The sequence below is a fragment of the Cololabis saira genome, chromosome 1 (genome assembly GCF_033807715.1).
Source record: "Cololabis saira isolate AMF1-May2022 chromosome 1, fColSai1.1, whole genome shotgun sequence".
Lineage (NCBI taxonomy): Eukaryota > Metazoa > Chordata > Actinopteri > Beloniformes > Belonidae > Cololabis > Cololabis saira.
Window position 1 is genome coordinate 52,845,826 of NC_084587.1, and position 26,839 is coordinate 52,872,664.

The 26,839-nt window shown below is 41.0% G+C and overlaps 6 protein-coding genes across 6 annotated transcripts in view; 3 read left to right on the plus strand and 3 right to left on the minus strand.

The window, feature by feature from the left end:
* The window catches only part of pold4 (DNA polymerase delta 4, accessory subunit), a 223,616-nt gene that overhangs the window by 75,427 nt on the left and 121,350 nt on the right, over positions 1 to 26,839 (minus strand). The window lies entirely within an intron of this gene.
* The window catches only part of LOC133447807 (histone H4), a 71,787-nt gene that overhangs the window by 20,923 nt on the left and 24,025 nt on the right, over positions 1 to 26,839 (minus strand). The window contains exons 3-5 of the mRNA XM_061726503.1: positions 26,212 to 26,244; positions 24,730 to 25,063; positions 20,365 to 20,372 (exon numbers count right to left, since the gene is read on the minus strand). Of these exons, the coding sequence (XP_061582487.1) occupies positions 20,365 to 20,372; positions 24,730 to 25,063; positions 26,212 to 26,244 (375 nt within the window). The remainder of the gene's footprint in view (positions 1 to 20,364; positions 20,373 to 24,729; positions 25,064 to 26,211; positions 26,245 to 26,839) is intronic.
* On the plus strand, positions 2,259 to 14,799 carry LOC133447869 (histone H3-like). Its single transcript, XM_061726508.1, has 2 exons — positions 2,259 to 2,602; positions 14,477 to 14,799. The coding sequence occupies exons 1-2, from the start codon at positions 2,269 to 2,271 to the stop codon at positions 14,797 to 14,799; spliced, it is 657 nt and encodes a 218-aa protein (XP_061582492.1). The 5' UTR covers positions 2,259 to 2,268.
* LOC133447934 (histone H1-like) lies at positions 5,572 to 6,253 on the minus strand. Its single transcript, XM_061726513.1, has one exon. The coding sequence runs from the start codon at positions 6,251 to 6,253 to the stop codon at positions 5,627 to 5,629; it is 627 nt and encodes a 208-aa protein (XP_061582497.1). The 3' UTR covers positions 5,572 to 5,626.
* On the plus strand, positions 17,153 to 17,982 carry LOC133454197 (histone H2B-like). Its single transcript, XM_061733146.1, has one exon. It carries the CDS (start codon positions 17,154 to 17,156, stop codon positions 17,526 to 17,528), a length of 375 nt encoding a protein of 124 aa, XP_061589130.1. The 5' UTR covers position 17,153; the 3' UTR covers positions 17,529 to 17,982.
* Positions 22,664 to 23,284, plus strand: LOC133454213 (histone H1-like). Its single transcript, XM_061733147.1, has one exon. It carries the CDS (start codon positions 22,664 to 22,666, stop codon positions 23,255 to 23,257), a length of 594 nt encoding a protein of 197 aa, XP_061589131.1. The 3' UTR covers positions 23,258 to 23,284.

Here is a 26,839-nt window from a genome sequence, read left to right on the forward strand (position 1 = left end):
CTGATCTTCTGACCACCTGCATCGTCAGAGGCGTTGTGGGCACGGGCATCAGGTTGTGGTAGGTCGGATTCTAATACAGCAGCCTCATCGGTCCAGGTGGGATTTACACTGTCCTTCTCATCTTCACATAAGTTATGCAACGCACAACATGTAGCTATCACATGAGGGGTGAATGTAAAATGAAAATCACTTCGCTTGAGCAACACTCGCCAGCGTGACTTCAGTCTCCCAAAGGCAATCTCGACAGTGTTCCTTGCAGAGCTTAAGTACACATTAAATGACTCCTGCTCAGGGGTGATGCGTGGGGAATGGGTGTACCCTTTGATCAGCCACTCCATGAGAGGATAAGCCGGATCTCCCAGAAGAAAAGGGTTGATAGCAACACCGTTGATTTCCCTTAGGCCCTTAGTGAAAAAGACAAGATAACAATGAACAACAAATTTCAGAATGTGTTGCATCTGATGGTAGTCTACTCAGTGATTTGCACATTAAGGTATCAGAAAAAATTATATGCAGAGGTGATACGGAATACTAACTAAGCATGTCCAGTAAGATACCTGGAGTGTATAGGACGACTTACTTTAGGCAGCTGATGTGCATGGCTGAACAACGCTGACTGCCTAAGAACGTTTTCGTCGTGGGCACTTCCAGGCAGTTTGCAGTTTATGTTCCAAAACCTATGAGACATAATAGCAGCATTAAGTTCATGATGCTCAGACTGCACAGCGGGTGGGGATGGGTGGCAAAACATTCTTTAACCCTCAAAAACTGTGCATATTTTAGCATTTTACAGTATCCCCTCACCACCATTAATAGTCAAAAATGAATTTTGGAAAATAAATATGATTCAGACAAACAACAAAATGTGTATCAGTTGCACAAAAAGTTGAAACATTTCCATTTGTGTATATTCTTGGTCTCATGAAGACAAAAATTTTACATTTCTCTTTTGAGGTGTGTTTTCTTCTCTCAACTATAAAAAATGGTTCAAATTAGATCCTGCACAGTATGTAAGGGTTAAGAGGAAATGTGTTTGCCCACAACTCACCGATACGTGTCGTCCACCACAGCTTGGAGGACATAGGAAGGCCATCCTTTGGGATTGATGAAGTCCTTGTAGCCATCACTTGGTGGTAAAACAGGAATGTGGGTGCTGTCGATGCAACCGATTATTTGGGGGATGTTGAACTTTTGCTCGAACCGGCGTGCTATGGCGATGGCTTCCTCTGCAGTGGGCACCACGATGATGTTTTGCATGACCGATGACACCATCCCTTTGCAAAAAATATACACAAACTTTTTCACTGTCGACTTGTGCACGCCGAACTGGTTTGCCACAACCCTGTAGTCAGAAGAACTGGCCAGCTTGTAAAGAACAATCGCAACCCTCATCTGAAGCGGTACCGGTGCCCGAACGGTCACGGCCTCAGGTTTCATAACTCGTGACATCAAGCCACATAACTTGTCGAAGGTCCTGCGGGTCATTCGGAAGTTCTCTTTCCACTCCTCGTCACCAAATTCCTTTAACACCACTCGCTCCCACCAGTCTTTGCTCCTGACCCGCATCCAGCATGAACGTTGAGACGTCCTTTGTAGCAGAGAGGCTCCAGCGTTCATCAACAAATTGGCGCTCTCTATGGCCCCTTGACGTATTACTCGCCGCCGGCGTCGTTCTTCTATCATCACTGCAGCCAAAAGATCCGTTGTTCTTTTCATCATCACAACTAAGAGGTACATAATGGACGAGATGTACGTTGCTGTAGCCTCGTCCAGGTCCTCGTACAACATCTTTCGTAGTTGTTGTTGTTGTTGTTGTTGTTGTTGTTGTTGTTGTTGTTGTTGTTGTTCGATTCTCTGAACAGCATGTATACTCAGACAAATGATTCGGTATTATGGATGTCTTTATCTGATAAGATCAGAAATCCAATTTATTTGCTGCATGTAAACGTACTGTGTGTCTCCAGCAGCTGAAAACCTCATTAAATGTGCGAGAGCGCATGACGGTACTCGAGCGACCAATCAGAAAAAAGAGCCGCCCGGCAGATCAGCAGGGGGCGGGGCTCCGGACTAGGCGGGAGTTTTGAAAAGATTCTATCCAATAAACGGCGCACATTGAGGCGCGAGCTCGCTCCCGGGGCGGGGCGGGGCTGCAGAGCAGAATCCACCAATCAGGAGCGGAGGTCTGGACCGCGTCAACGAGTCACACACTTTAAGAGCAGCGAGTCTCGCTTCTCCCAGCATTATCGTCCTGATCCAGAATCAGTCGCCATGGCCAGAACCAAGCAGACCGCTCGTAAGTCCACCGGAGGCAAAGCCCCCAGGAAGCAGCTGGCCACCAAGGCCGCCCGGAAGAGCGCCCCGGCCACCGGCGGAGTGAAGAAGCCTCACCGCTACAGGCCCGGTACCGTGGCTCTGAGGGAGATCCGCCGCTACCAGAAGTCCACGGAGCTGCTGATCCGCAAGCTGCCCTTCCAGCGGCTGGTGAGAGAAATCGCTCAGGACTTCAAGACCGACCTGCGCTTCCAGAGCTCCGCCGTCATGGCCCTGCAGGAGGCCAGCGAGGCTTACCTGGTGGGGCTGTTCGAGGACACCAACCTGTGCGCCATCCACGCCAAGAGGGTCACCATCATGCCCAAAGACATCCAGCTGGCCCGCCGCATCCGCGGGGAGAGAGCTTAGACCGTCTCCCCTGGAACCACAACGGCTCTTTTAAGAGCCACCAACATCACCTCTAAAGAGCTGCTTCCAGCAATGTCATTAATAGTTGCTACATTGTCGCAAAGCACAACATTATTCCCGCAATTAATAGTTTAGCTCTTCTTCCACTATAATTAATAAACTACACCTGATATGAGCAGTATAAGATCTTAAAAATACCCTAGTGTATAGTTTTCTTTGTACTTATCTAACCTACATTCCCTGCATCTTCCATCTTTCAGCCCTTTATTTCACATATTTATGTAACATAAGACATTTTCAAATTGTGGATTCTGTAAATTTCACATGAAAAAAGATAACTATCACAATCATGAAAATTGTACATGAATTTCAGTTTAGTGGAATTTATTAATAATTGGAGGATGAACAATAGTGAAAAACATTATTTTCATGTTTATATTTATCTGTTTTTATACCACTGTCATACCAAAACGTTTTTTTTTTCCCTCTACACACATCAGGTACTAATCCAGTAGATTTCCATTGCTGTGCTGCTGTACTTTGACATTTGGGTTAAATAAAAGTTGTTCTAGAAACTTTTTTTTTTTTAATCAAAACTTTTTTCAAGTATAAAATGACTAAATTAGATTCAAAGTGCTCAAGATATTAAGACACTGATGGACTGTTTCAAATGTATGACTTGAACTGTAATTAAGAAATAACTCTTATAAACCTTTTATGCACTCATTTGGTAACGCATTTGAACTCTTAAGTCAAAACCCACAGAACATTCATAATAATATAAAGCAGGAATATTTAGCATTTCACTCAAAACCTCTGTTGCTTAATAGTTAGGCTTATCAACCATTAAAATGTTCACACAGTTGAAGGTTGGTACTCAAATCAAATGCTCCCTGCAGAGCTGCTCTGCAGAAGGCTGGAGACCGCGCCAGCTGAAGCAGGTAAGGATATGAAGAGCTGTAGCACTCGCTGGTAAACGCTGCCCTCTGGTGGTCATGTCGCGGTACTTCGTGATCAGCGTTCCCGTCGTCTCTCGGCAGCAAGTCGTGATGAAGTCACGGCTTGCTGCTTCATATGTTCATCACTAATAACTTACTAACTTTTAAAGCAGTCTGCAAAAATGGAGAAAAATCCAGGTTTCACATAATACAGGGACTAATGAGTAAATAAGGTAGATAGATTTGTGTCATTTATTTAACTGTACGACAGAAAGAGCTGCTTCCATGAATCGCATTACTGTAAAAGTTGCTACATTAATTGTCACAAAGCAGAACACGATTCCCTCAATTAATAGTTTTCCTCCTCTTGCACTAATAATTAATAGTCAACATCTAATATGAGCAGTATAAGATCTTAAACATACCATAGTATCAGGTTTTTTTTGTACTTCCATCTGTCAGTCCTTTATTTTATCCCACCAAATCAACAATGATGTTATTTAGTGCACACGTTGTATAATTCCATAATACAGCATTTTATCTCTATTTAAGCTTGTTCTTAGTTGCCAAATCTTTCAGGGATCCTTCTGGTCAGGCCTTCACTGGGAATGGAGTCAGCATTTCACATAGTTGAAGCTGGGTGTTTGAAGGCAGCTGTTATGTAGCATCATCATAAATGATGTTCATTTACTGGGACCACTTCTGTTGCTTTTTCTCTCCTGACCCACAAATGGTCCCACAGATTTACTGCTTACTTTGTCTCCATGGCTTCATCACTGAGACAAATATCTATATTTATTCTACATAATATTTATGGGAAAAAATACATATTTTCAAGTTTTACATTGTGTACAATTCACATGACAAAAATAACTATGTACATGTGAGTTTAGTGGAATTTATTAATAATAATGATAATAATAATTATTGGAGGAAGAACAATAGTGAAAAACATATTTTCATGTTTATATTTTTATTCCACTGCCATACCAAAACGTTTTTTTTTCCCCCCTCTACAGACATCATGTACTAATCCAGTAGGTTTCCATTGCTGTACTCTGACATTTGGGTTAAATACAAGTTGTTCTAGAAATTATTTTTTTTCAATCAAAATATTTCATCAGTAGAAAATGACTAAATTTGATACAAAGTGCTCAATGAATTGGTTAACCAAAAAGAAAACACATTGTATGTAGTACTACATGATGTGTGAGGCTTGTTTGAGAGTTAGATTAGATTTGTTTATTTGATGACTTTATTTATTGAACTGTAATTGAGAAAAAAACAGGAAATATCAGCGTTGCAAACCAAATGACAACTGACATGATACATAACTGACTTGAACTTATAAAAATGTAATGAATAACAAATTTGCAGTTACATGAGTACACAAATATTTTCTTATAAGAAAACAATATTTCTTATGTGACACAATTTGCCTTTTAAGGAAGATGTGGTGGCTCTTAAAATACTAATACTCTTTAAATACTAAGATACTGCAAAAAGTGTCCTTATCTGTTAAACAGTTATAACACACAGTAATATTGAATAACTGCCAGATATTGAAAGTTGAAGTTATCTTGGGAAAGGAATGGGCAGGAGCACTGATTCTTTGCACATTTGGCAATTCTACAGCCATGAAATCAAAATAAATCCAGGCGACTTGAATGTAATTACGATAGTAAAAGGGTTTATAAACCACATTAATAAATTCTGAAGCCCATGAGTGAATTATTGATTAAGATGCTTTGAAATGTAGTGGAGTAAAAATTCAACTACAAATAAAAGAGAAATGGGTTGAAACCTGGTTCTTGTAAATTGTTTGAAACTGTAATTTTACCTTTGTGTAAAATAAAATACAGTACTGTTCCCTGGAATGTACATTTGATACATAATTGTGCAATTTATTGTTAAAAAAAAAACAAAAAACAAAGTGATAGGAAAAGAACTCTCAGGATGAGGTGGTGGCTCTTAAAAGAGCCTTTTTGATTTTGTCCAGCAGTGATGCTTCACTTCTTCTTGGGTGCTGCCTTCTTGGCTTTGGGCTTGGCCACCTTCTTGGCGGGGGACTTGTTGGCTTTGGGGGCCTTCTTCACCACCTTCTTTGGGCTTTTGGCGACCTTCTTGGGGCTCTTGGCGACCTTCTTGGGGCTCTTGGCCGTCTTCTTGAGCGCTGCGGGCTTCTTGACCTTCTTGGGGCTCTTCTTGGCCGCTGCTGGTTTCTTGGCTGCTGCGCTCTTCGCCTTCTTCGCTGCTGCGGGTTTCTTGGCGGCGGGCTTGTTGGCTTTAGGAGCCGCTTTCTTCACGGGAGCTTTGGCCTTCGTGTCAGTGTTCTTGCTGATCTTGAAGGAGCCGGAGGCCCCGGTCCCCTTGGTCTGGACCAGGGTCCCCTTGGTCACCAGGCTCTTGATGGCGGTGTTGACGCGGGCTTTGTTCTTGTCCACGTCGTATCCTCCGGCGGCCAGAGCTTTCTTGACGGCGGCGGCGGACACGCCGCTGCGCTCCTTGGACGCGGCCACGGCCTTCACGATGAGCTCTGCCGCGCAGGGGCCGGCCTTCTTCGGCTTGGACACCTTCTTCTTGGCGGATTTGGCCGGAGCCGGAGCCGGAGCCGGAGCTGGAGCTACTTCTGCCATGTCGAGCTGCTGCGAGAGTCACTGCTAATGATGAGAAGCCGGAGCTCCGACGGAACTTAAACACACCATGAGAACCGTGGAGACTCAACCCGCAGCGCCGCTCCCGTGTGCAGTCGGCGGAGTCCCACTTGTGTTTTCTCCTCGTCCTTTAACGGGTCAAAAATCAGTGTTGGAGCGTCGTTTCAGGCTGACAGAGGAGAAGCTGACAGCGGACTAGTTTCTCTTCGTGTCCAGATACTCTGGAAGTCCAATGTTCTCCGCAGTTTGTTTGTGGGGGTTTAAAACTTCGTGGAGTCGCCGCGGAGCTCGGGGCCGATCAGCAACTTTCCCCTCTTCTTTCTCTCCTAAAATGCTTTAAAATACACAAAGTTTCCGAGAAAAACACATTTCTAGCTGAATCATATGTTTGTTCGATGAACAAAAACAACAACAAACATCAGTTGACCCTAATGTTTTATTAAAGTGAAGATAATGTGGCAGCAGCAAACACACTGATGGAGGAGGCTCTTGTGGCAGCGACTTCCTGTCAGGCTTCTGCTGATTACTATAATATTATCACTATCAGAGTTGTTTTCTGCAACTTCTTTTTAAGTATACTATACTTCAAAACAAACATTTTTTTTCTGTTTTCATTTTTGTAACTTTAAAATCCTGAACTTGCACTTATAGATGTTGAAGTTATACATATCAAGAACTGTTTGACATGAAGCTCATCTTAAAACATTTCATACGCTGGTATGTATTGTATTCAATTCATAAATCCACTGGCTCAATCGACGATGGGCTCATTATCCAGTTGAATGGAGAATGAGCAAATGTCCTGCGTCACTGATTTTTTAATAATATTTTCAATGTTTCCAGGTTAGTTACTTATCTTTTATGTGACTACAGATGTTTATAAGCTAATATGAATCCCCCGTGATGTGTAGTCTGTAAGCTTAAAGTTTTGTGTGTAAATCTGACGGTATGTGACTTTTGTAGTTGAGAAAACGGTGACCAACGTCCAAAGCAGTTGTGTGTTTCTAATACAATGTTTGAAATGTAGTCAGTTACAGTTTTTCACTATTGCTTAAACACATTTCACGATACTGCCCTCACTTTTCACAAAACTCTAAACACAAAACACTTTTCTAAAGCTACGTACACTAAACCTCACAGTTTCTTTTCAAAACCAACCCATCACACCAAAACAGATGCTCATATGCTCAAAAACCAACCCATCACACCAAAACAGTTGCTCATATGCACAAAAACCAACCCATCACACCAAAACAGATGCTCATATGCTCAAAAGCAAACTCTGACACCAAAATACCACTCAAGGCCTGTGAAAATGTAAACACTACTGAGCATCATTAACCACATTACCAAAAAAATTTAAAACACAATGTTCACAGTGTGAGACTGTTCTTTTTACAGTTTCACAACTGCCAGGATGCATTTGAGCAACCCTTATTTATTCTCAAATATGTTTTGGGCATTTTCTATAGATTTGTGCATTTCATGGGAATAGTTACATAATGCAGAAAATGCAGTAATATCACAACTCAATGCAAAAATTAGTACCGTAAACTCCATAGAGGATCCATTACACACAATAGATACAGTAAAGTAACAATTGAGAACACAATGTTCAGGGTGGTATTTCTTTTATAACAGTACGTTTGAAAATTGACACAGTATGTTGTATGTTGACACCGAAATCATGGGGCGTCATCACGTCGGGCTGGGTCGGGCCACAGGGCCTCATCAACGTCACAGGCAATATTGTCCATAGCCAAACAACGTGGGAAGAATGCCCTGGCATGCCGCACCCAGCCTTGGAACACCTCCACAGCCACATCATCACAGGCCAGGTCCATAGCCCTGAGAAGGTTCTCTCTGGTGTAAGGTTGGCGGTCATAGACCTTCCACCGCCATGATGAGAAGAACTCCTCTATTGGGTTTAGGAACGGAGAGTAGGGTGGCAGACATACACTAATGAATTGCTGATTGATGTTACAGTTTTTCACAATTGTTTAAACACATTTCCTGATAGACTACCTCACTTTCTCAAAACTCTAAACACAAATTACAAAACTCACACACAAAATGCAAAATCCTACACTTCTCTTGCAAAAGCACACTCTACCCTCAAAACAGTGTTAGCTCTTCACTAAATGGTATTTCCTTCTCAAATGCCAAACACATCTGACACGAACTCCTCTTCTCCTGTCTTGGTCATCTATTTTTGTTTTTGAGGCTTCAGCAAACTGCACTGACTTATATAGGTGTGGTCACATCATTTGCAATAGGTGTTTTCAATTATGAGTAGTTGTGTTTACTGATTGACACCAGGTATGTTCATTGTGTTCAAGTTTTGCTGATTGTGGGTAGCATTTTGCATCACATGAGCTTCACAATGGATATTGGAGCAGAGTTATATGCAAAATGTGTTTTAGCACGGCAAAATGTGTTTAGAGTTTTGAGAAAAAGGGGATGGGTTTTGTGAAAAGTGTCTACAGGTGAATTGTGTTTGTGGTTGTGGCAAAAGGGGGGTAGTTTTACTAAATGTGTTTAGGCAACTGGTCATTTGGTTTAGAGTACTGGGTTTTGTGTTTTGGCAATAGAGAAAAACTGTAATGGTTTGTGTTTTTATAGTGTAAATGTAACATAGTTTAACTGCAAACAACATTTATTCTGTTATCAAAAGTGAACTTGCAACTGTTGTCCTGCGTTGCTGGTTTTTCAATAATATTTTCAATGTTTCCAGAGGATTATCAATACATCTGCCAGCGGAAACATAAACAAAAAAACAATCAATAATCTCTCAGTTTCCAAAGAGGTATTTTATTTTATTGTTATAACAAACATTTGGGCCAATTGTTAGCACTGCTCAAAAGTAGTGGTAGAAATACAATTGATCAAGTAATATATAAAATTACTTGATGTTCACCTAGATGCATAGAATTGTTATTTTTTTTTATTTTCTTTATTTTTCCTACATTGTGAGTTATTGTTTTATCTCTATGTATTTTCAATTTCATACTTTTGTTTTACAAATTTATAATTTCTGCATTGCCATAGTTCATTCCACATGATTGGTCAGTTTCAAATTCAGGTGTTCAGGTTTGTTTGTTTGTTTGTTTGTTTGTTTGTACTGTTTATTCCGAATATGCCAGGAAGCAAAATAATAAAGCATAGAAAAACCGAAAATAAATGACATATTCGAAAAGGAGTGAGAAGAAGCGTAGCTTATTAGCTCTCACCCCTTTGTCTAAAATAAAAAAAAAAAATAAAAAAAAAAAAAATATATATATATACAGGTATATATATATATATATTATATATACATACACATATACACTGTATATATATACATACACACATACATATACACATACATAGTCTAGATACTGTATCCATATATACACATACACACATACCTAAACATACATGCACATACATACACACACACACACACACACACACACACACACACACACACACACACACACACACACACACACACACACACACACACACACACACACACACACACACACACACACACACACACACACACACACACACACACACACACACACACACACACACACACACACACACAGGCTTCTCTGCCTCTCATTACCATGCCATATCAAATGAATAATAAACAATAATCATACATCAACTTTATCCTTCGTACCCTTTAAACAACATATTTTTGTACATTTTCATGAACTGTTGGATATTTGGACTTTGTTTGAGTTCCTCACTTAGGTTGTTCCATAGCTTGACACCGGTAATAGTTATGTTTCCCTCTTAACTGATACCTTCCCTCCCGATTCCTGAATACATTTTGGATATTTTCTGGTAATTGTCTGTTTTTTGCTTTATACATGATGATTGCTGTTTGGTAAGATATGATGTCAGTGAATTTCAGTAATTTTGATTGTATAAAAAGTGGATTTGTGTGTTCCAAGTATTTGACCTCATGAATAGTCCTTATTGCTCTTTTCTGCAAGATGGTAAGTGACTGTAATGAAGTTTTGTAATTATTTCCCCAAATCTCAGCACAGTAATGTAAATATGGCAAGACCAGTGGACAGTAAAGTGTGAGAAGTGAATTGTGATCCAGTAGTTGTTTTGCTTTGTGTATGACTGCAATGCTTTTTGAAACTTTGGACTGTACATGTTTGATGTGTGGTTTCCAACTCAGTCTGTCATCTACTGTAACCCCAAGAAATTTGTTTTCGTGCACCCTTTCAATTTCAATCCCATCTATTTCTATTTGCACCTTTGTGTTTACTGTGCATTTGCCAAATAACATAAACTTGGTCTTACTTACATTTAATGATAATTTATTCCAGTCAAACCATATTTTTAGTTTTTTCATTTCCTTGTTTATAACTGTTTCCACTTGTTTAATGTTTTCACCCGAATAAAAAATATTGGTGTCATCTGCGAAATTGACCAATTTTAACCACCTAGATACTTTACAAATGTCATTAATATACAGGATAAACAATTTGGGGCCCAATACTGACCCCTGGGGGACACCACAAACAATGTCCAAAAATCCAGAGCAGTGATTACCCAACTTTACAAACTGTTGCCGTCCTTTCAAATAACTTTTTACCCAGTCTAATACCAGTCCCCTTATCCCATATTTTTCCAGTTTATTGAATAGTATGTTATGGTTAAATGTGTCAAATGCTTTTTTGAGATCAATGAATACTCCTATTGCATTTTTTTGTCATCTATTGCATCCGTGATTCCCTCGATTGATTCCATTATTGCCTGTGATGTTGATCTGTTAACCCTAAACCCATACTGGCTCTCTGAAAATAATTTGTGTTTTTCCAAAAATGCATCCATTCTATTGTTAAAAAGCTTTTCCAATATTTTTGAGAGTTGTGGCAGTATTGAGACAGGTCTGTGGTTTGTAAAGTTGTGTTTGCTCCCAGTTTTGTACAGCGGAATGACCTTAGAAATTTTCATCTGGTTTGGAAATGTACCGGTTAGAAAAGACAAATTGCAGATGTGTGCTAGTGGCTTCGACACCCCCTCAATGACCTGTTTAATTAATGACATATCAATGCCATTGTAGTCTGTCGATGTTTTATTTTTACATTTTTTTACTATGTTGATAATTTCGTTTTCCTCAACTGCTTTTAGAAACATTGAGTGGGGATTCCTTTCTATTAGGTCATTCATGTAGTCTCCCTCTGGCCCTGGATTTGGAATGTTTTTTTGCTAGCTCAGGACCCACATTTACAAAAAACTGATTAAAACTGCTTACCACCTCATCCATATTGTAATTTTCAGTATCATTTATAACAAAGTATTTAGGTAAATTGTTTTGTTTAGCACCATCTCTAATAATATTGTTTAGTATATTCCATATCCCCTTAATATTGTTTTTATTATCCTCTAATTTCTTTTTATAATATTCTTTTTTGCTTAATCTTATAATATTAGTTAACTTATTCTTATATCTTTTATATTTACCTTCTGCATCTTCTGTTCTTTGCTTTATGAAGTTCCTGTAGAGAAAGTTTTTCTTTTTACAGGCATTTCTTAAACCTTTAGTTAACCATGGACTGTTCTTATGTTCTGTCTTTTTATTAATTCCCTAATGGGACAGTGCTTATCATATAATGAAGTAAATGTAGTCAGAAATTCATTGTATGCATTATTTACATCTGCTTCATTATATATTTCATCCCAGTCCTGTTCCATTAATTCATGTTTTAGAGTAGCTATTGCCTCTTCTGTCCTAATTCGTCTATGTTGTTTATGCTCCCCTAATTCTATTCTACAATTATTGTCATATACTGTCAATACTGGGAGGTGGTCAGTGATATCACTAATTAATAACCCACTTATTGTCTTGTTTTCTATTACATATGTTATCTATGAAAGTGGCACTATGAGACGTTATTCTACTGGGTCTAGTGATTGTAGGAAAGAGACTCAAACTATGCATTGAATTTAAAAAATCTTCTATACTTTTCTGATTGTTGGGGTTTAGTATGTCAATATTATAATCCCCGCAAATGAAGATATTTTTGTTGCCCATTTTTGTTACCATGCTTTGCATCCATTCCCCAAACTTGTCAATGCTAGATGCCGGAGCTCTATATATACAACTGATGATAATATCTTTTTTTTTTTCTATACAAATCTGTATTGTGAGACATTCAAGAAGGCTGTCCACCACCTGTGTCAGAGCCTCCACCATCTTGAAATTCAAATTCAGATCCACATATATTGCAACACCACCCCCACCTTTGCTCTGTCTGTTGTTATATATAAATTCATAGCCCTCCATCTCAAAATTCGTTCCCTTTTCAGTGGTAATCCAGGTTTCAGAAATAGCAATTATGTTAAATGGCTGTTGAAATGTGTGCAGATAATCCCTGATGCTGTTAAAGTTTGTATATAAACTTCGACTATTGAATTGAATTATAGATAGTTTGTCCTTTGCTATAAATGTTCCCATTATACTGATCATTGTTGTAGTAATAGCATGTGTTGTTTACGGTGGAGAAGAAGTTGTTGTCTGGATCGATATCCTGTTCTATGTCCAATGTGCTGCTTTCACTGTATTCAAATGTTGTTAGTTCCAGTTGTTCATGTTCCTGTATCCATTGTGTTATGTGTCCATTGTTGCTTAATGTAGGTTGAGCTTTATCACTGAGCATTTGTGTTTGTATTTGTGCTGTTACTTCCATTCCGTTCCAAGTCCTCTCCAGTCTCTTCTTATCATGAGGATACTCCTTCCAGCTTTTCCAGTTCCTCTATGCTCCTCACCATCAGTACCTTGGCCTCTTCTGGTGATCCATTAAGCTTGATGAATATCTTGCAGTTTCTAGTCCATGTGCTCTGGATTTTTGTCATCCTCCTCAGGTAACGTGCTTTCTTAGCGATGTCAGCGTTGGTCTTAGTCAGATGTTCATTGATGTAAACATCTGTGCCTTTAAGCATCTTGCCCTGTTTTAGGAGTGCAACCTTGTGCTTCTTGTTGACAAATCTCAGTATTACCGCCGGCTTGTCATTGTTGTTTCTTCTGGGTAGCGGGTGGCAAGCTTCAACCTGGTTGTAGTCCATAGCAATACCTTTTGACTGCAGAAATGCAGCCACCTGTTCCTCGGTTGAGCTCGCATCCAGCTCACACCCGGGCTCCCCCTCGCTGCCTGCAGTCCACCGCCCTCGCATATGACCGTGGTTGAATTGGTAGCCCAGTTATGACAATATCATTAATTCTGGTGTATTGCTCGAGGTCCGTGACCCGACTTTCAAGGTAGGCAAGCCGCTTGTCCTTCTCTGCATTTTGCATACGGAGCACCTTTACCTCTACAACCAGCGCCAATATGTTTTTCTGCTGCGTCCTCACAGCAGAAACTTCTTCCGAGAGAAAGTCAAGTGACTTTTTTATGTCATCGACCTCCTCCGTGGTCAGGGTCAGGGGGGGTTTTTTCGGCCCCATATTGCTCCGTTTAAATCAGCAACAACTGACAGCTCGATCAGCTGTTCACCGGCAGATCAGCTGTTAGCTGGCAGCTATCCAACTCACCGGCTACGCGACCTGCTTCTCCTCAATTCTTATAAATTTGTCCGTGTTCCATATGCCAAATGTTTCAAGTCAGGGGTTAAGCCAAAGATGCCAAAGTCAGACAAAGTTCAGAATCCAAGATCGTAAGCCAAAAAAGTCCAGAAAGTAGTCGAAAAGCCGATATCACAGCAGACAATCCACACAGCGTGTGTCTGCGTGTGTGTGACGTCACATGCCCGTCTACCAGATCAGGTTGGGAGTCCTGGGTGGTTTTAACTTAGTAGACCCAGAAGACAAAAGCTTGATGATACCTCCTATAAATTATTCCTTCATGGGAAATTGATATAGATTTTCGAAATGAAATGCTTGAAACTTAATAAAAATCATTTACTTGTTCATTTGAAAGACCACTCCAAACGACAAATGTTCCAGATAATAACAAATAAACAAAAATTATATTTGTTGAACGCAGCCATATCAGGATTTAAAAAGACATGAAGTTACTAACTATTGTGTCCCAGTAGGTTATCTGATCGGTTATGCTGATAACACACTGACCGATCTGGTATCAGCATCCTTTAATGTGGAGAAGAATATTAGGCCCGCCCTTGTCCTCTAACACGTCCTCAGTAAGGAGCTAAATAACCTGGTCAACGTAGTTCCAGCTCAGTTGTTGACTAACTTCATATTCAACATGAGCGGACGAGGAAAAGGAGGAAAGGGTCTCGGTAAAGGAGGCGCTAAGCGTCACCGTAAAGTCCTCCGTGACAACATCCAGGGAATCACCAAACCCGCCATCCGCCGTCTGGCTCGCCGTGGGGGGGTGAAGCGTATCTCCGGTCTGATCTACGAGGAGACCCGCGGTGTGCTGAAGGTCTTCCTGGAGAACGTGATCCGTGATGCCGTCACCTACACCGAGCACGCAAAGAGGAAGACGGTGACCGCCATGGATGTGGTGTACGCGCTCAAGAGACAGGGACGCACCCTGTACGGATTCGGGGGTTAAACTATCTTTCAACCAAACAACGGCCCTTTTCAGGGCCACCCACTACAACCATAAGGGCTCATATACCGCTATACTTTAATACTTTATAATATGTATTACATCGGAATATGATCTATAATCAGGGCTGCACATAATTATTTTGGTCTGGTGCTCAGAGGAGCCCCTGGATATGTGACTTGGGCCTCCAAAAACGCGGTGACCCGTCTCGCCGGATCGATAAAAGAGGGATGCAGGAATAAGTTATAGGCAAAACGATATTTATTCACTTATAAAGATGAATGGCTCAATATAGTCTTTTACAAAGTTAATTTATTTCAATAATTCAACTAGAATATGGTGTAAAAGTTAATTTATTTCAATAATCCAACTAGAATATGGTGTAAAAGTTAACTTATTTCAATAATTCAACTAGAATTTGGTGTAAAAGTTAACTTATTTCAATAATTCAACTAGAATATGGTGTAAAAGTTAACTTATTTCAATAATTCAACTAGAATATGGTGTAAAAGTTAACTTATTTCAATAATTCAACTAGAATATGGTGTAAAAGTTAATTTATTTCAATAATTCAACTAGAATATGGTGTAAAAGTTAATCTATTTCAATAATTCAACTTAAAAGGTGAAACTAATATATTACCTATTCTTATTACATGCAAAGCAAGATATGTTGAACCTTTATTTGTTATAATTTTGATGATGGAATTGTTTATTGATTTCATAAAATATTCTCTAATTTATTTTTTATTTGGGGTTTTCATAAACTGTGAGCCATAATCAGAGAGTAGCGTCTTGCTGCTGCAGGTAACTGCTGCATGCAGTGACGGACGCTGGCTGATTTATGGTTCCACGTTGCATCAACGCAGAGCTTACGGGGTAGGATACGCGGGACCGCGAACGTACGGTGCGCGTCGCCGCGTACAACATCATGCAGCCACTTCTCGGGGAAGACACGTTTTCTGTTTCTATCCACGGGTAGTGGTTTAGTTTGGCGTCTCTTTGTAGTTGGTGGTGGTGGAATGCCAAAATAATTACTTAATGGCGCTTGCTTCTTGGACATTTTGACGAGACGTGACGGGGTTTGTTCAGTAAAGCTTATCCTTAACTCTCTTCCTCACCGCTGCAACGAGTATGGGAGGGGGAGTAAGGACGCGCTGTGATTGGCCAGTACTAACTTTGAGTGGCGGTTCTGGGGAAAAGCTCTCGCAATAGATTTTTTAATATTAGTATTCTGGTCTGGCCACAACCAATAATATGAGCCCCAGCTGTTGGTACGCAAAAGCGCTTCGCAGCACTAGATTGACAGCGCATTGAGGATTTTGACGGCGCATGCGCTCTGGCGGCCCACTTATGTGCAGCCCTGTCTATAATAAACATTAAATGACATCCTCTGGCCCCACTATAAACCTACAAACTTTGTTCCTTTCCAAGTGCTCACTGGCAGCACTTGTGTAACTTCACCACTTAGGCCAAGCAAGTAGAAAGATACTGGTCCTGCAGCGACGAGTCCAACTCCACAAACCATGACTGACTCTCTTGTTTGAACCAGCAGTCCCTGGTTACGATGAGTTTAGCACCAAGTGTGATAAGAATGTGACACAGTCAACCAAACACCGCTGGGTCATTTCATTCCAGCTCCACTTTCTCCACATCCTGTTCAGTCTGGCGCTTTACATCTGCTGATTAAAGTATTTACTGTTTACTGATGTACGTTAGGAGCACAATGTCATTAAAATAGAAACTGCTCTGATGTAATGGTCCAAACATCACATAAAACTGAAAACGAATAAAAGTCAAATGAGAGTAAATACAGTATAAAATATTTAGGAAGGCGTGCAGGTGTTGTATCCTGGAAATATTTAATTTAAATTATTATAGTTTTTCAAGTGTTGGATAAAAATACAGAGTATTTTATTCATTGATTTAATGTATTTTCTTTGTCTACGCAATGAGGGTTTACGTCACTGAAAGTAGCGGGAAAAGAGAATAAAAGATACTCGTAACGTAACGGTCGGTTGTGTGTCGATACCCAGCTGCTCCAGAGTGAACCGTAAAGAAAATACGTGCAGCGTAGGACAAATAAAGTTGCAAAACAGAAGACGGAACACACTATTAAAGTATTGTGAATAAAATACATATAAGTTAAACATACTAGGTGTGATAAAAGCAGCAGCTTCGACAGCGGCTGTGCTGCGTCACCTCCCCGTCTGCCGCCGTCCAATCACCGACATGCTGAACAACCAGCGGAGTCTCGACCAATCACAGAGGAGCGACGGCGCAGCGCGGTTTGCCTGTAGCTGCATAAAAGCAGCCTCTCTGACCGAAACAGTTCATTCTTTTCTGAAGGAAGGAAACATGCCTGAACCCGCCAAGTCCGCGCCCAAGAAGGGCTCCAAGAAAGCCGTGACCAAGACCGCCGGGAAAGGCGGCAAGAAGAGGAGAAAGAGCAGGAAGGAGAGCTACGCCATCTACGTGTACAAGGTGCTGAAGCAGGTCCACCCCGACACCGGCATCTCCTCCAAGGCCATGGGCATCATGAACTCGTTCGTCAACGACATCTTTGAGCGTATCGGCTCCGAAGCGTCTCGTCTGGCTCACTACAACAAACGCTCCACCATCACCTCCAGGGAGATCCAGACCGCCGTGCGCCTCCTGCTGCCCGGGGAGCTGGCCAAGCACGCCGTGTCCGAGGGAACCAAGGCCGTCACCAAGTACACCAGCTCCAAGTAGACACAGACCCAATACAAACCAACGGCTCTTTTCAGAGCCACACACCAAATCTGGAGAGCATGTGATTAAGGCCCCGTTTACACGTAGCCGGGTATTTACAAAAACGGAGGCGTTTTCATGCGTTTTGGCCGTCCGTTTACACGGAAACGGAGGTCAAAGTCACCAAAAACGATCATTTCTGAAAACTCCGGCCAAAGTGGAGATTTTCAAAAACTCCGTTTTCCCGTTTGCGTCTAAACAGAGGAAAACGGAGATTTAAGCTTCAGAACGTCACATTATGCACCAGAAACTCACCAGCGTCATGTGTGCGACCTGTGTTTGCAATTAGTTTGGCCACCGTCAATATTTTCTTGTATTTTACCTGTTTAATATTCTAAAGTCACACTTAAAAGTAACTCCCCCCCCCCGTCCAGCCTCCTGCTCATTCAAGCCTGTGAGCGCGTCAGCCAGCAGCATGAAGCCTGAATTATGGTTCCGCGTTAAATCGACGGCGTAGGGTACGCGGCGACGCGCAGGGTACGTGCGCGTCGCCGCGTACCCTACGCCGTAGGCTCTGCGTTAATGTAACGCGGAACCATAAATCAGCCCTTAACTGGAAGTTACACACGTGTCATTTGTTGATGTTTTTCCAGGATTCTGATTGGCTTGCATGACGTTAAGAGCGTTTTCATGCGGGTCCGTGTAAACGAGGATTTTTTTGAAAACGTAGAGGGGAAAATATCCGTTTTTGTAAATACCCGGCTACGTGTAAACGTGGCCTTATTCAGTTTGTGAACAATTACTATAACAAAGGATAATGTTTATGGTGTATTAAGAACATTAAATGACTAGCAGCATCACATCAACACCAGTACTGAAACCAGACAGCTAAATTACATTTCCTGCGGGTATGGATGTGTGAGGGGAAAAATGATTTTAAATAAACTTATTACTGATGTAATATCAGGAGTCTGATAGTTTTTTTTTTTTTTAAACTGACAATGAACAGTGTATGCTTGGTGTGACACCCAACTGTGTACGCACAATTGTTGTATTGGTTTTAGTTGAGTTTAGTTTTAAGTTGAGTTTTAGTCATTTAAAAGAACTATTTCAGTTGTATTTTGTGTTCAAACTATAGTAGAAACAGTTACTGCGTTACACCACCAGGGGGCATTAAGAAGCGCTGAATGTGCCTTGGGCGTTGTGCAAAGTGATATCCGTCCACCGATGAGACTTTATTCAACCTTCGAATGCACAACATGGGTCAAAAATGAGTCCTGTGCCAGACACATGAGCCTTTTTTTTAACAGCTAAAGTAAATACAGGGATTAAATCTGTGTGCAGAACCTTCTAAATCAGGACCAGTCATTTGTACAGGGTAGTAAACATTTATTTACAGATATTTACCAGTCTGCAAAATGTTCTTATACTTAATCTGGACCTGTTTCCAAATCCTGTATAAATATTGATAAAATGTGTCACCAAAAAAAACAACAGATTAATAATGTGTCAGATTCACACATTACATTATAGACTTCCACCAAAGAAGGTTAACAACTTTAAAGTTGTTAATCTGAGCAAATGTCTGGTAGATCCATGAATGATATGATTGTAATTTAAGAGTAGTGGTTAGAAAATGTGTGTTTGAGGCTATTTAGGCGTTCAGACGTTGTTGCTCCTTTATAACAGCAACAGTGTTTCTTTTCTTTATTAGTTTGTGATTTATTTCTTCATAACCCTCCATCAAAAGATGTTGCTCATTTGGTGTGAAGCAATTTATCTGTTGTAAAATCAGTGAATCTGTGATCGATCTCATGGTCTCTTGAAGAAATCTGTAGATGTGCATTTACCTGAGTTACTGACACCTGGCTGAACAAAGCCGCGCCTGCTGAGCTGGTTTGGTCTTTGTGAAATGGATGAATCCAGGATGAACTGATGGTGAGATGTCAAGCCTGGATTTATCTTTTATCCTGGATTTCTGAATCCTACTTTAGTGAAACAGCGCTCTGGTTTCTCCCAGAGTGCTGTCACCCACGGCTTTGTCATCATGCAGAATGCTGCGCTGTGAAGCGTCTGAAACAACTCCAGGTGTCACCAAACAGTGTGGAAAATGTGTGAAGAAACTTGATGTAGAGATACAAAAGCTGTGTTGGTTCATGAAGTAAGAAGTAAGAACAAAAAATGAAGAGTATTTATGCTCAATAAAATCAAGACATTTACTGCATAAATGGAATAATGAAAGGTATATCATACTAACACTCAGCCATACATAAAATAACAATAAAATAACACATGGATATGAGTCATTTTTGACCCATATTGTGGATTAGAAAGGTAGTGACTCAAAAAAGGGGTTTTATTTAAAAATAAAGATATTTCATGGTTAGAAACAAGTGAATTGAGGTATAGCTTGAAGCAGTGGTGTAGTCTATGTGATACGCAGGTTTACGCCGTATACCCACTAGAAAATGTCCATGGTTTGCGTTTACCCAGTGGTCCGTGACGGTACTGCAGGTGGTCCGTGGAAAAGCTAAATTAAATATAAAATCATTTCTGTTTACGTTCATTGCAAAATGTCCCAGTTCAAATCAGTAGGAGGGTAAGCAGTTGTGTTTCGTGCTATTTTGTTCAGTTTAAACGATACAGAACAGCTCGGAAAAGAAACTGCTTATGAGCCACAGATAAGTAATAATGTAGTAAATACAGTTAATTTAGGTAAAAAGGTAAATATATGTAGATAAAGGTTATATTTAAACTTTATCCAGAACACAGAATATGTTAGCCATCAGAGCAACAGATACATTTTCATCCAAAATAAAAAGCTCCAGAGTATTTAAGAGTTCAAAAGTGATCTCACCGATAGCCCTTAAAGTTTAAAGTCCTGTTTTCCTCACCGTGTTTAGGCCTTTGTGTCATTACCTTCTCTTCAGCTTGCTGTCCACCAGCCCAGTGATGGATCAGCTGTTTTGTTGCTTCAGAGTGTGAAAAAGTATGGATATTTTATCTTTTTGAACCTTACTTTGTTCAGGTGAAGTTTATTTGTCAAATATTTGGTTTTGTCTGGTTTGAAGCCAATTTAAGGTGTTTTCTTGTTCATTTAAAATATGTTCATTGTTACTACTACTGATGAGCCTAAGTTATTATTATTGTTCATTCATTGATTGTTACAAGTATTGTGATGCATACAATAAATTAATAAAAAAATAGGTATTTTTTATTTATTTATTTTTTATTTTTTTATTCATATGCACAATGATAACACAGTAATTATTTTAACATACAAGGACAAATAATTGTGCAGGAGAGGAAAAGAAGCCAGAGGGGCTTATAAAAAATCCTCCCCCTCAATACAAAATCACAAAAACAAATCAATCAATAGAAAAAGAATAGAAAGGAAAAAAGAAAAGGTAAAAGAAACAAAGAAAAACACAATAAACACAAACAAAAGTATCCATAAAATGGCAATTTCATTTCAATTAGAATAGCCTATTAATTTAGCCTAGATAAGAGATTCCCCACCAAGCTGGTCCTAAACATTTTTAAGGATGATGAAACTTAAGAGACCGATCTAAAGAGTTCCAGAGTTGCCGGCCATGACATTTGATAAAGGATTTGTGACTGCAGGTAAAAGACAAAGAGGTAAATGAAAGTTCTTCCACCTCTAACTGAATAAGAGTGAATATCTGATGATAACAGAAAAAAATGATGAAAAGTGCCTGGAATGTCTTGTTTGAAATGAATGAACTTAAACATAAACAGTCATGTTTAAAACATATTAATAGAAACAATTGATAATAATTTAACTTTGCTAAATAAGGGTGCAGAAGGTGCTTGATGAGTAGAATATGAAATCATTCTCAAAAACCTTTTCTGAATTAAAAATAATTGGTTAAGCTACGAAGAATAAGAAGCGCCCCAAACAATGTTGCAATATGTCAAGTATGGATAAATTAGACTATAATATAATATCATGAGACAGGACTGATTAACTAAGAAAGGAACTCTTCTAATAATACCATAGGACTTCATCATTTTTTTGCATACAAACTCAATATGTTTTCCCCAGGACAATCTTTCATCCACTAGTACACCAATACATTTTACACATGAAACTTGTTGGATTTCAATATTATTAATTTGGAGCTTTAAATCCTGCTCAGGAAAAAATGTGTTTTTGTTTCTAAAAAGAATATAATTTGATTTATTTATATTCAAGGAAAGCTTGTTCGTCTGGTATGACTTTATTAATCCCCAAATGGAAATGTTTATTCAGAGGTTTGTCATTACATGAACAAAAAAAGCTTTGAATCTGAATCCCATTCACTAAAGCTCAGCCTACAGTATAAATGTTAAAGACCAGTTATATCAACATGTTAGGAGGCAGCATCAGAAACAAGGTGGTGATGGTGCTAATGAGGTGTTGGACGGGTGGGATGGATGAGTTTGGACACTATACCCACTACAAAAAAGTAAACTACACCACTGCCTTGAAGACAGAATTATGAAATTAATTTATTGCAAAGATATAGAAAAAAAAAAGATAATCCGGGTCACTTTTGACCCATGTTGTGCATCCAACGGTTAATGTTGTGCTCTGTGGAGAACAGAGTTGCACTGATTGTCAACATTATTCCTGCTGAAGACCAAAGGGAAAGACACGAGCCTCCACCTGCACCAGTGTGTTTGCTGCTCACACTTTATCTCAGCTTTATAAAGAAATAAACACCAACACGGGATTGTTCTTACTTCACATCTGGGGACGTACATTTGGTCATTGGGAAAAAGCCTTTTTTAAGTGCCCTTACGTATTTCACGACATTTTAAAACAAAAATAAGAGAGGAAATGTGTCGAGCAGCGCGGCCACTCGGGGACGTCTGAAGTCTCCCGGGACAAACCGCAGAGACATCCGAGCTGGACATGAGCTGGACCCCCGGAGACACGAGTCTGCCGTCCTCTCTGCTCACGGCGGCGTCTCACGCGGCTCCAGCACTCAGTTTTCCTCCTTTATCGACGAGGAGAAAACACAAGCGGAGCCGTCCGTCCGCCATGATGGAGCGGCGCCGCGGGTTGAGTCTCCACGGTTCTCATGGTGTGTTTAAGTTCCGTCGGAGCTCCGGCTTCTCATCATTAGCAGTGACTCTCGCAGCCGCTCGAAATGGCAGAAGTAGCTCCAGCTCCGGCTCCGGCCAAAGCCGCAAAGAAGAAGGTGTCCAAGCCGAAGAAGGCCGGCCCCAGCGCCGCAGAGCTCATCGTGAAGGCCGTGGCCGCGTCCAAGGAGCGCAGCGGCGTGTCCGCCGCCGCCGTCAAGAAAGCTCTGGCCGCCGGAGGATACGACGTGGACAAGAACAAAGCCCGCGTCAACACCGCCATCAAGAGCCTGGTGACCAAGGGGACCCTGGTCCAGACCAAGGGGACCGGGGCCTCCGGCTCCTTCAAGATCAGCAAGAACACTGACACGAAGGCCAAAGCTCCCGTGAAGAAAGCGGCTCCTAAAGCCAACAAGCCCGCCGCCAAGAAACCCGCAGCAGCGAAGAAGGCGAAGAGCGCAGCAGCCAAGAAACCAGCAGCGGCCAAGAAGAGCCCCAAGAAGGTCAAGAAGCCCGCAGCGCTCAAGAAGACGGCCAAGAGCCCCAAGAAGGTCGCCAAGAGCCCCAAGAAGGTGGTGAAGAAGGCACTCGCAGCCAAGAAGTCCCCCGCCAAGAAGGTGGCCAAGCCCAAAGCCAAGAAGGCAGCACCCAAGAAGAAGTGAAGCATCACTGCTGGAGAAAACCAAAAAGGCTCTTTTAAGAGCCACCACCTCATCCTGAGAGTTCTTTTCCTATCACTTTGTTTTTTTTTTTTTTTTTTAACAATAAATTGCACAATTATGTATCAAATGTACATTCCAGGGAACAGTACTGTATTTTATTTTACACAAAGGTAAAATTACAGTTTCAAACAATTTACAAGAACCAGGTTTCAACCCATTTCTCTTTTATTTGTAGTTGAATTTTTACTCCACTATACATTTCAGAGTATCAATAATTCCCTCATGGGCTTCAGCATTTCTTAATGTTGCTTATTAACCCTTTTACTATCGTAATTACACTCAAGCCGCCTGGATTTATTTTGATTTCATGGCTGTAGAATTGCCAAATGTGCAAAGAATCAGTGTTCCTGCCCATTCCTTTCCCAAGTTATTCAATATTACTGTGTGTTCTAACTGCTTAACAGATAAGGACACTTTTTGCAGTATCTTAGTATTTTAAGAGCCACCACATCTTCCTTAAAAGGCAAATTGTGTCACATAAGAAATATTGTTTTCTTATAAGAAAATATTGTGGTACTCATGCAACTGCAAATTTGTTATTGATTACATTTTTATAAGTTCAAGTCAGTTATGTATCCTGTCAGTTGTCATTTGGTATGCAACGCTGATATTTCCTGTTCTTTCTTGATTACAGTTCAAGTCATACAATTGAAACAGTCAATCAGTGTCTCTTGAGCACTTTGAATCAAATTTAGTCATTTTCTACTTTTGAAATGTTAAAAAAATGTTTAAAAAAAAAGTTTCTAGAACTTTTATTTAACCCAAATGTCAGAGTACAGCAGCACAGCAATGGAAACCTACTGGATTAGTACATGTGTGTAGAGGGGAAAAGAAAAAGGTTTCGGAATGATGGAATGGTATAACAATGGATAAATATAAACATGAAAATGGTTTTTCACTATTGTTCATCCTCCAATTATTAATAAATTCCACTAAACTCAAATGAATGTACATTTTTTATGATTATTCTGATATTTCTTTTATGTGAAATTTACAGAATTTAAAACATGAAAATGTCTTTCGTTACATAAATATGTAAAACAAAGATAAGATAAGAATCCTTTAATAGTCCCACAGAGGTGAAATTTGCAAAGGGCTGAAAGATGGAAGAAGCAGGGAATGCTATAAAAACTAACTACTAGTGTATGTTTAAGATCTTATACTGTTAATATTAGATGTAGCTTATTAATTATAATGGAAGAAGAGCTAAACTATTTAATTGAGGGAATCATGTTCTGCATGGTGACAATGTAATGAGATTGCTGGAAGCAGCTCTTTAGTGGTGTTGGTGGCTCTTAAAAGAGCCGTTGTGGGTTAGAGGGGAGACGGTCTAAGCTCTCTCCCCGCGGATGCGGCGGGCCAGCTGGATGTCTTTGGGCATGATGGTGACCCTCTTGGCGTGGATGGCGCACAGGTTGGTGTCCTCGAACAGCCCCACCAGGTAAGCCTCGCTGGCCTCCTGCAGGGCCATGACGGCGGAGCTCTGGAAGCGCAGGTCGGTCTTGAAGTCCTGAGCGATTTCTCTCACCAGCCGCTGGAAGGGCAGCTTGCGGATCAGCAGCTCCGTGGACTTCTGGTAGCGGCGGATCTCCCTCAGAGCCACGGTACCGGGCCTGTAGCGGTGAGGCTTCTTCACTCCGCCGGTGGCCGGGGCGCTCTTCCGGGCGGCCTTGGTGGCCAGCTGCTTCCTGGGGGCTTTGCCTCCGGTGGACTTACGAGCGGTCTGCTTGGTTCTGGCCATGGCGACTGGTTCTGGATCAGGACAAGAATGCTGGGAGAAGCGAGACTCGCTGCTCTTAAAGTGTGTGACTCGGTGACGCGGTCCAGACCTCCGCTCCTGATTGGTGGATTCTGCTCTGCAGCCCCGCCCCCCCCCCCGGGAGCGAGCTCGCGCCTCAATGTGCGCCGTTTATTGGATAGAATCTTTTCAAAACTCCCGCCTAGTCCGGAGCCCCGCCCCCTGCTGTCTCTCTGTCCCGGTTGTGTAAGTTAGTTAATTTATTTATCTATTTTATTTATTAGTTTATTTACTCCAATCACTAGAAACCAACCCCCAGTAGCTGGACCGTTATAGTGTGTATACTGGTAAGGAAAAAAGAATGTGTACTTTTTTGGAGGACGTGTTAGAGGACAGGGACGGGTTTTCTCCACCTTAATGGATGTTGTTGTTCAGTGTGTTAGCGACATGTACTGAAATATCGGTAGTAATATATTTTATCATTTTATCCTTTTATCAATTACTATTTCAAAAAAAGCAATTACATATTTCCACATTAGATTAACAGACAGACATTTGGATTTGAACAGGTCACTTCTAAGTTTCTGAAGCAACACCAGTGAACACATTTTCCTTTATAGAGAAAGTAAATAATTTCACAAACATGCTATTTATGCTATATGTATATTTAATTATCTCTGAAAATCAGTTATTACAGAGCCTCACTTCAGCCAACAGACAACCGATGAACTAGTTAGTGCTATAATCCAAAATGTTAAAATGTTTCTTTTTTTAAACAATCTGCACTCAGTCATCTCGCATCTCTAGACGTAGTTATTGGTCGTTTCTTGACAATTTAGTTTCCAGTAACAGATGTTACTGCTCCATACAACCTTTTGTGCTTTAAAGTTTGTGTCGTTGTATTAGTGGATTGATCTTTAGTGGTTTTATACTGTCATTTAGCAGACGTTTTTTATCCAAAGCGACATGTGAGAGAAGAACAAGAACAAAAATCACAATATAATGTAATTGTTATACGGTAATCACAGCTCTTGAAGACAGATGTGTGGCTCTTAAAAGAGCCGTTGTGTTCCGGGGTTCAGCAGCAGCTTTACTTGGCCTTGGCGGCCTTCTCGGTCTTCTTGGGCAGCAGCACCGCCTGGATGTTGGGCAGCACGCCGCCCTGAGCGATGGTGACCCCCCCCAGCAGCTTGTTGAGCTCCTCGTCGTTGCGGACAGCCAGCTGCAGGTGACGGGGGATGATGCGGGTCTTCTTGTTGTCGCGGGCAGCGTTTCCAGCCAGCTCCAGGATCTCAGCGGTCAGATACTCCAGCACAGCCGCCAGGTAGACGGGGGCGCCGGCACCGACGCGCTGAGCGTAGTTGCCTTTACGCAGCAGTCTGTGGACACGACCCACTGGGAACTGCAGTCCTGCACGGGAGGAGCGGGTCTTGGCCTTCGCTCTGGCTTTCCCTCCGGTCTTTCCGCGGCCGCTCATGTTGATAAAGTCTTTCTGGAACTGGTGTCAAGAGAAACTGTGTCTCCAGCAGCGGAAAACCTCATTAAATACTGGAGAGCGCGGGACGAGTCCTGCCGCACCAATCAGGACAGAGAGAAACGAGGCGGGAGTTTAGAAAATATTCTATCCAATAAACAGCGAGAATGGGGGCGGGGCTGAGCTGCAGAGCAGAATCCACCAATCAGGAGCTGCGGAGGTCTGGCTCCACTGACTGTCCCCTAAAGATCTGAGTGTTGCTTGGTTTCCATTCTATGACAAGAAAAATTGTGGATTTAGCCTGTTTTTT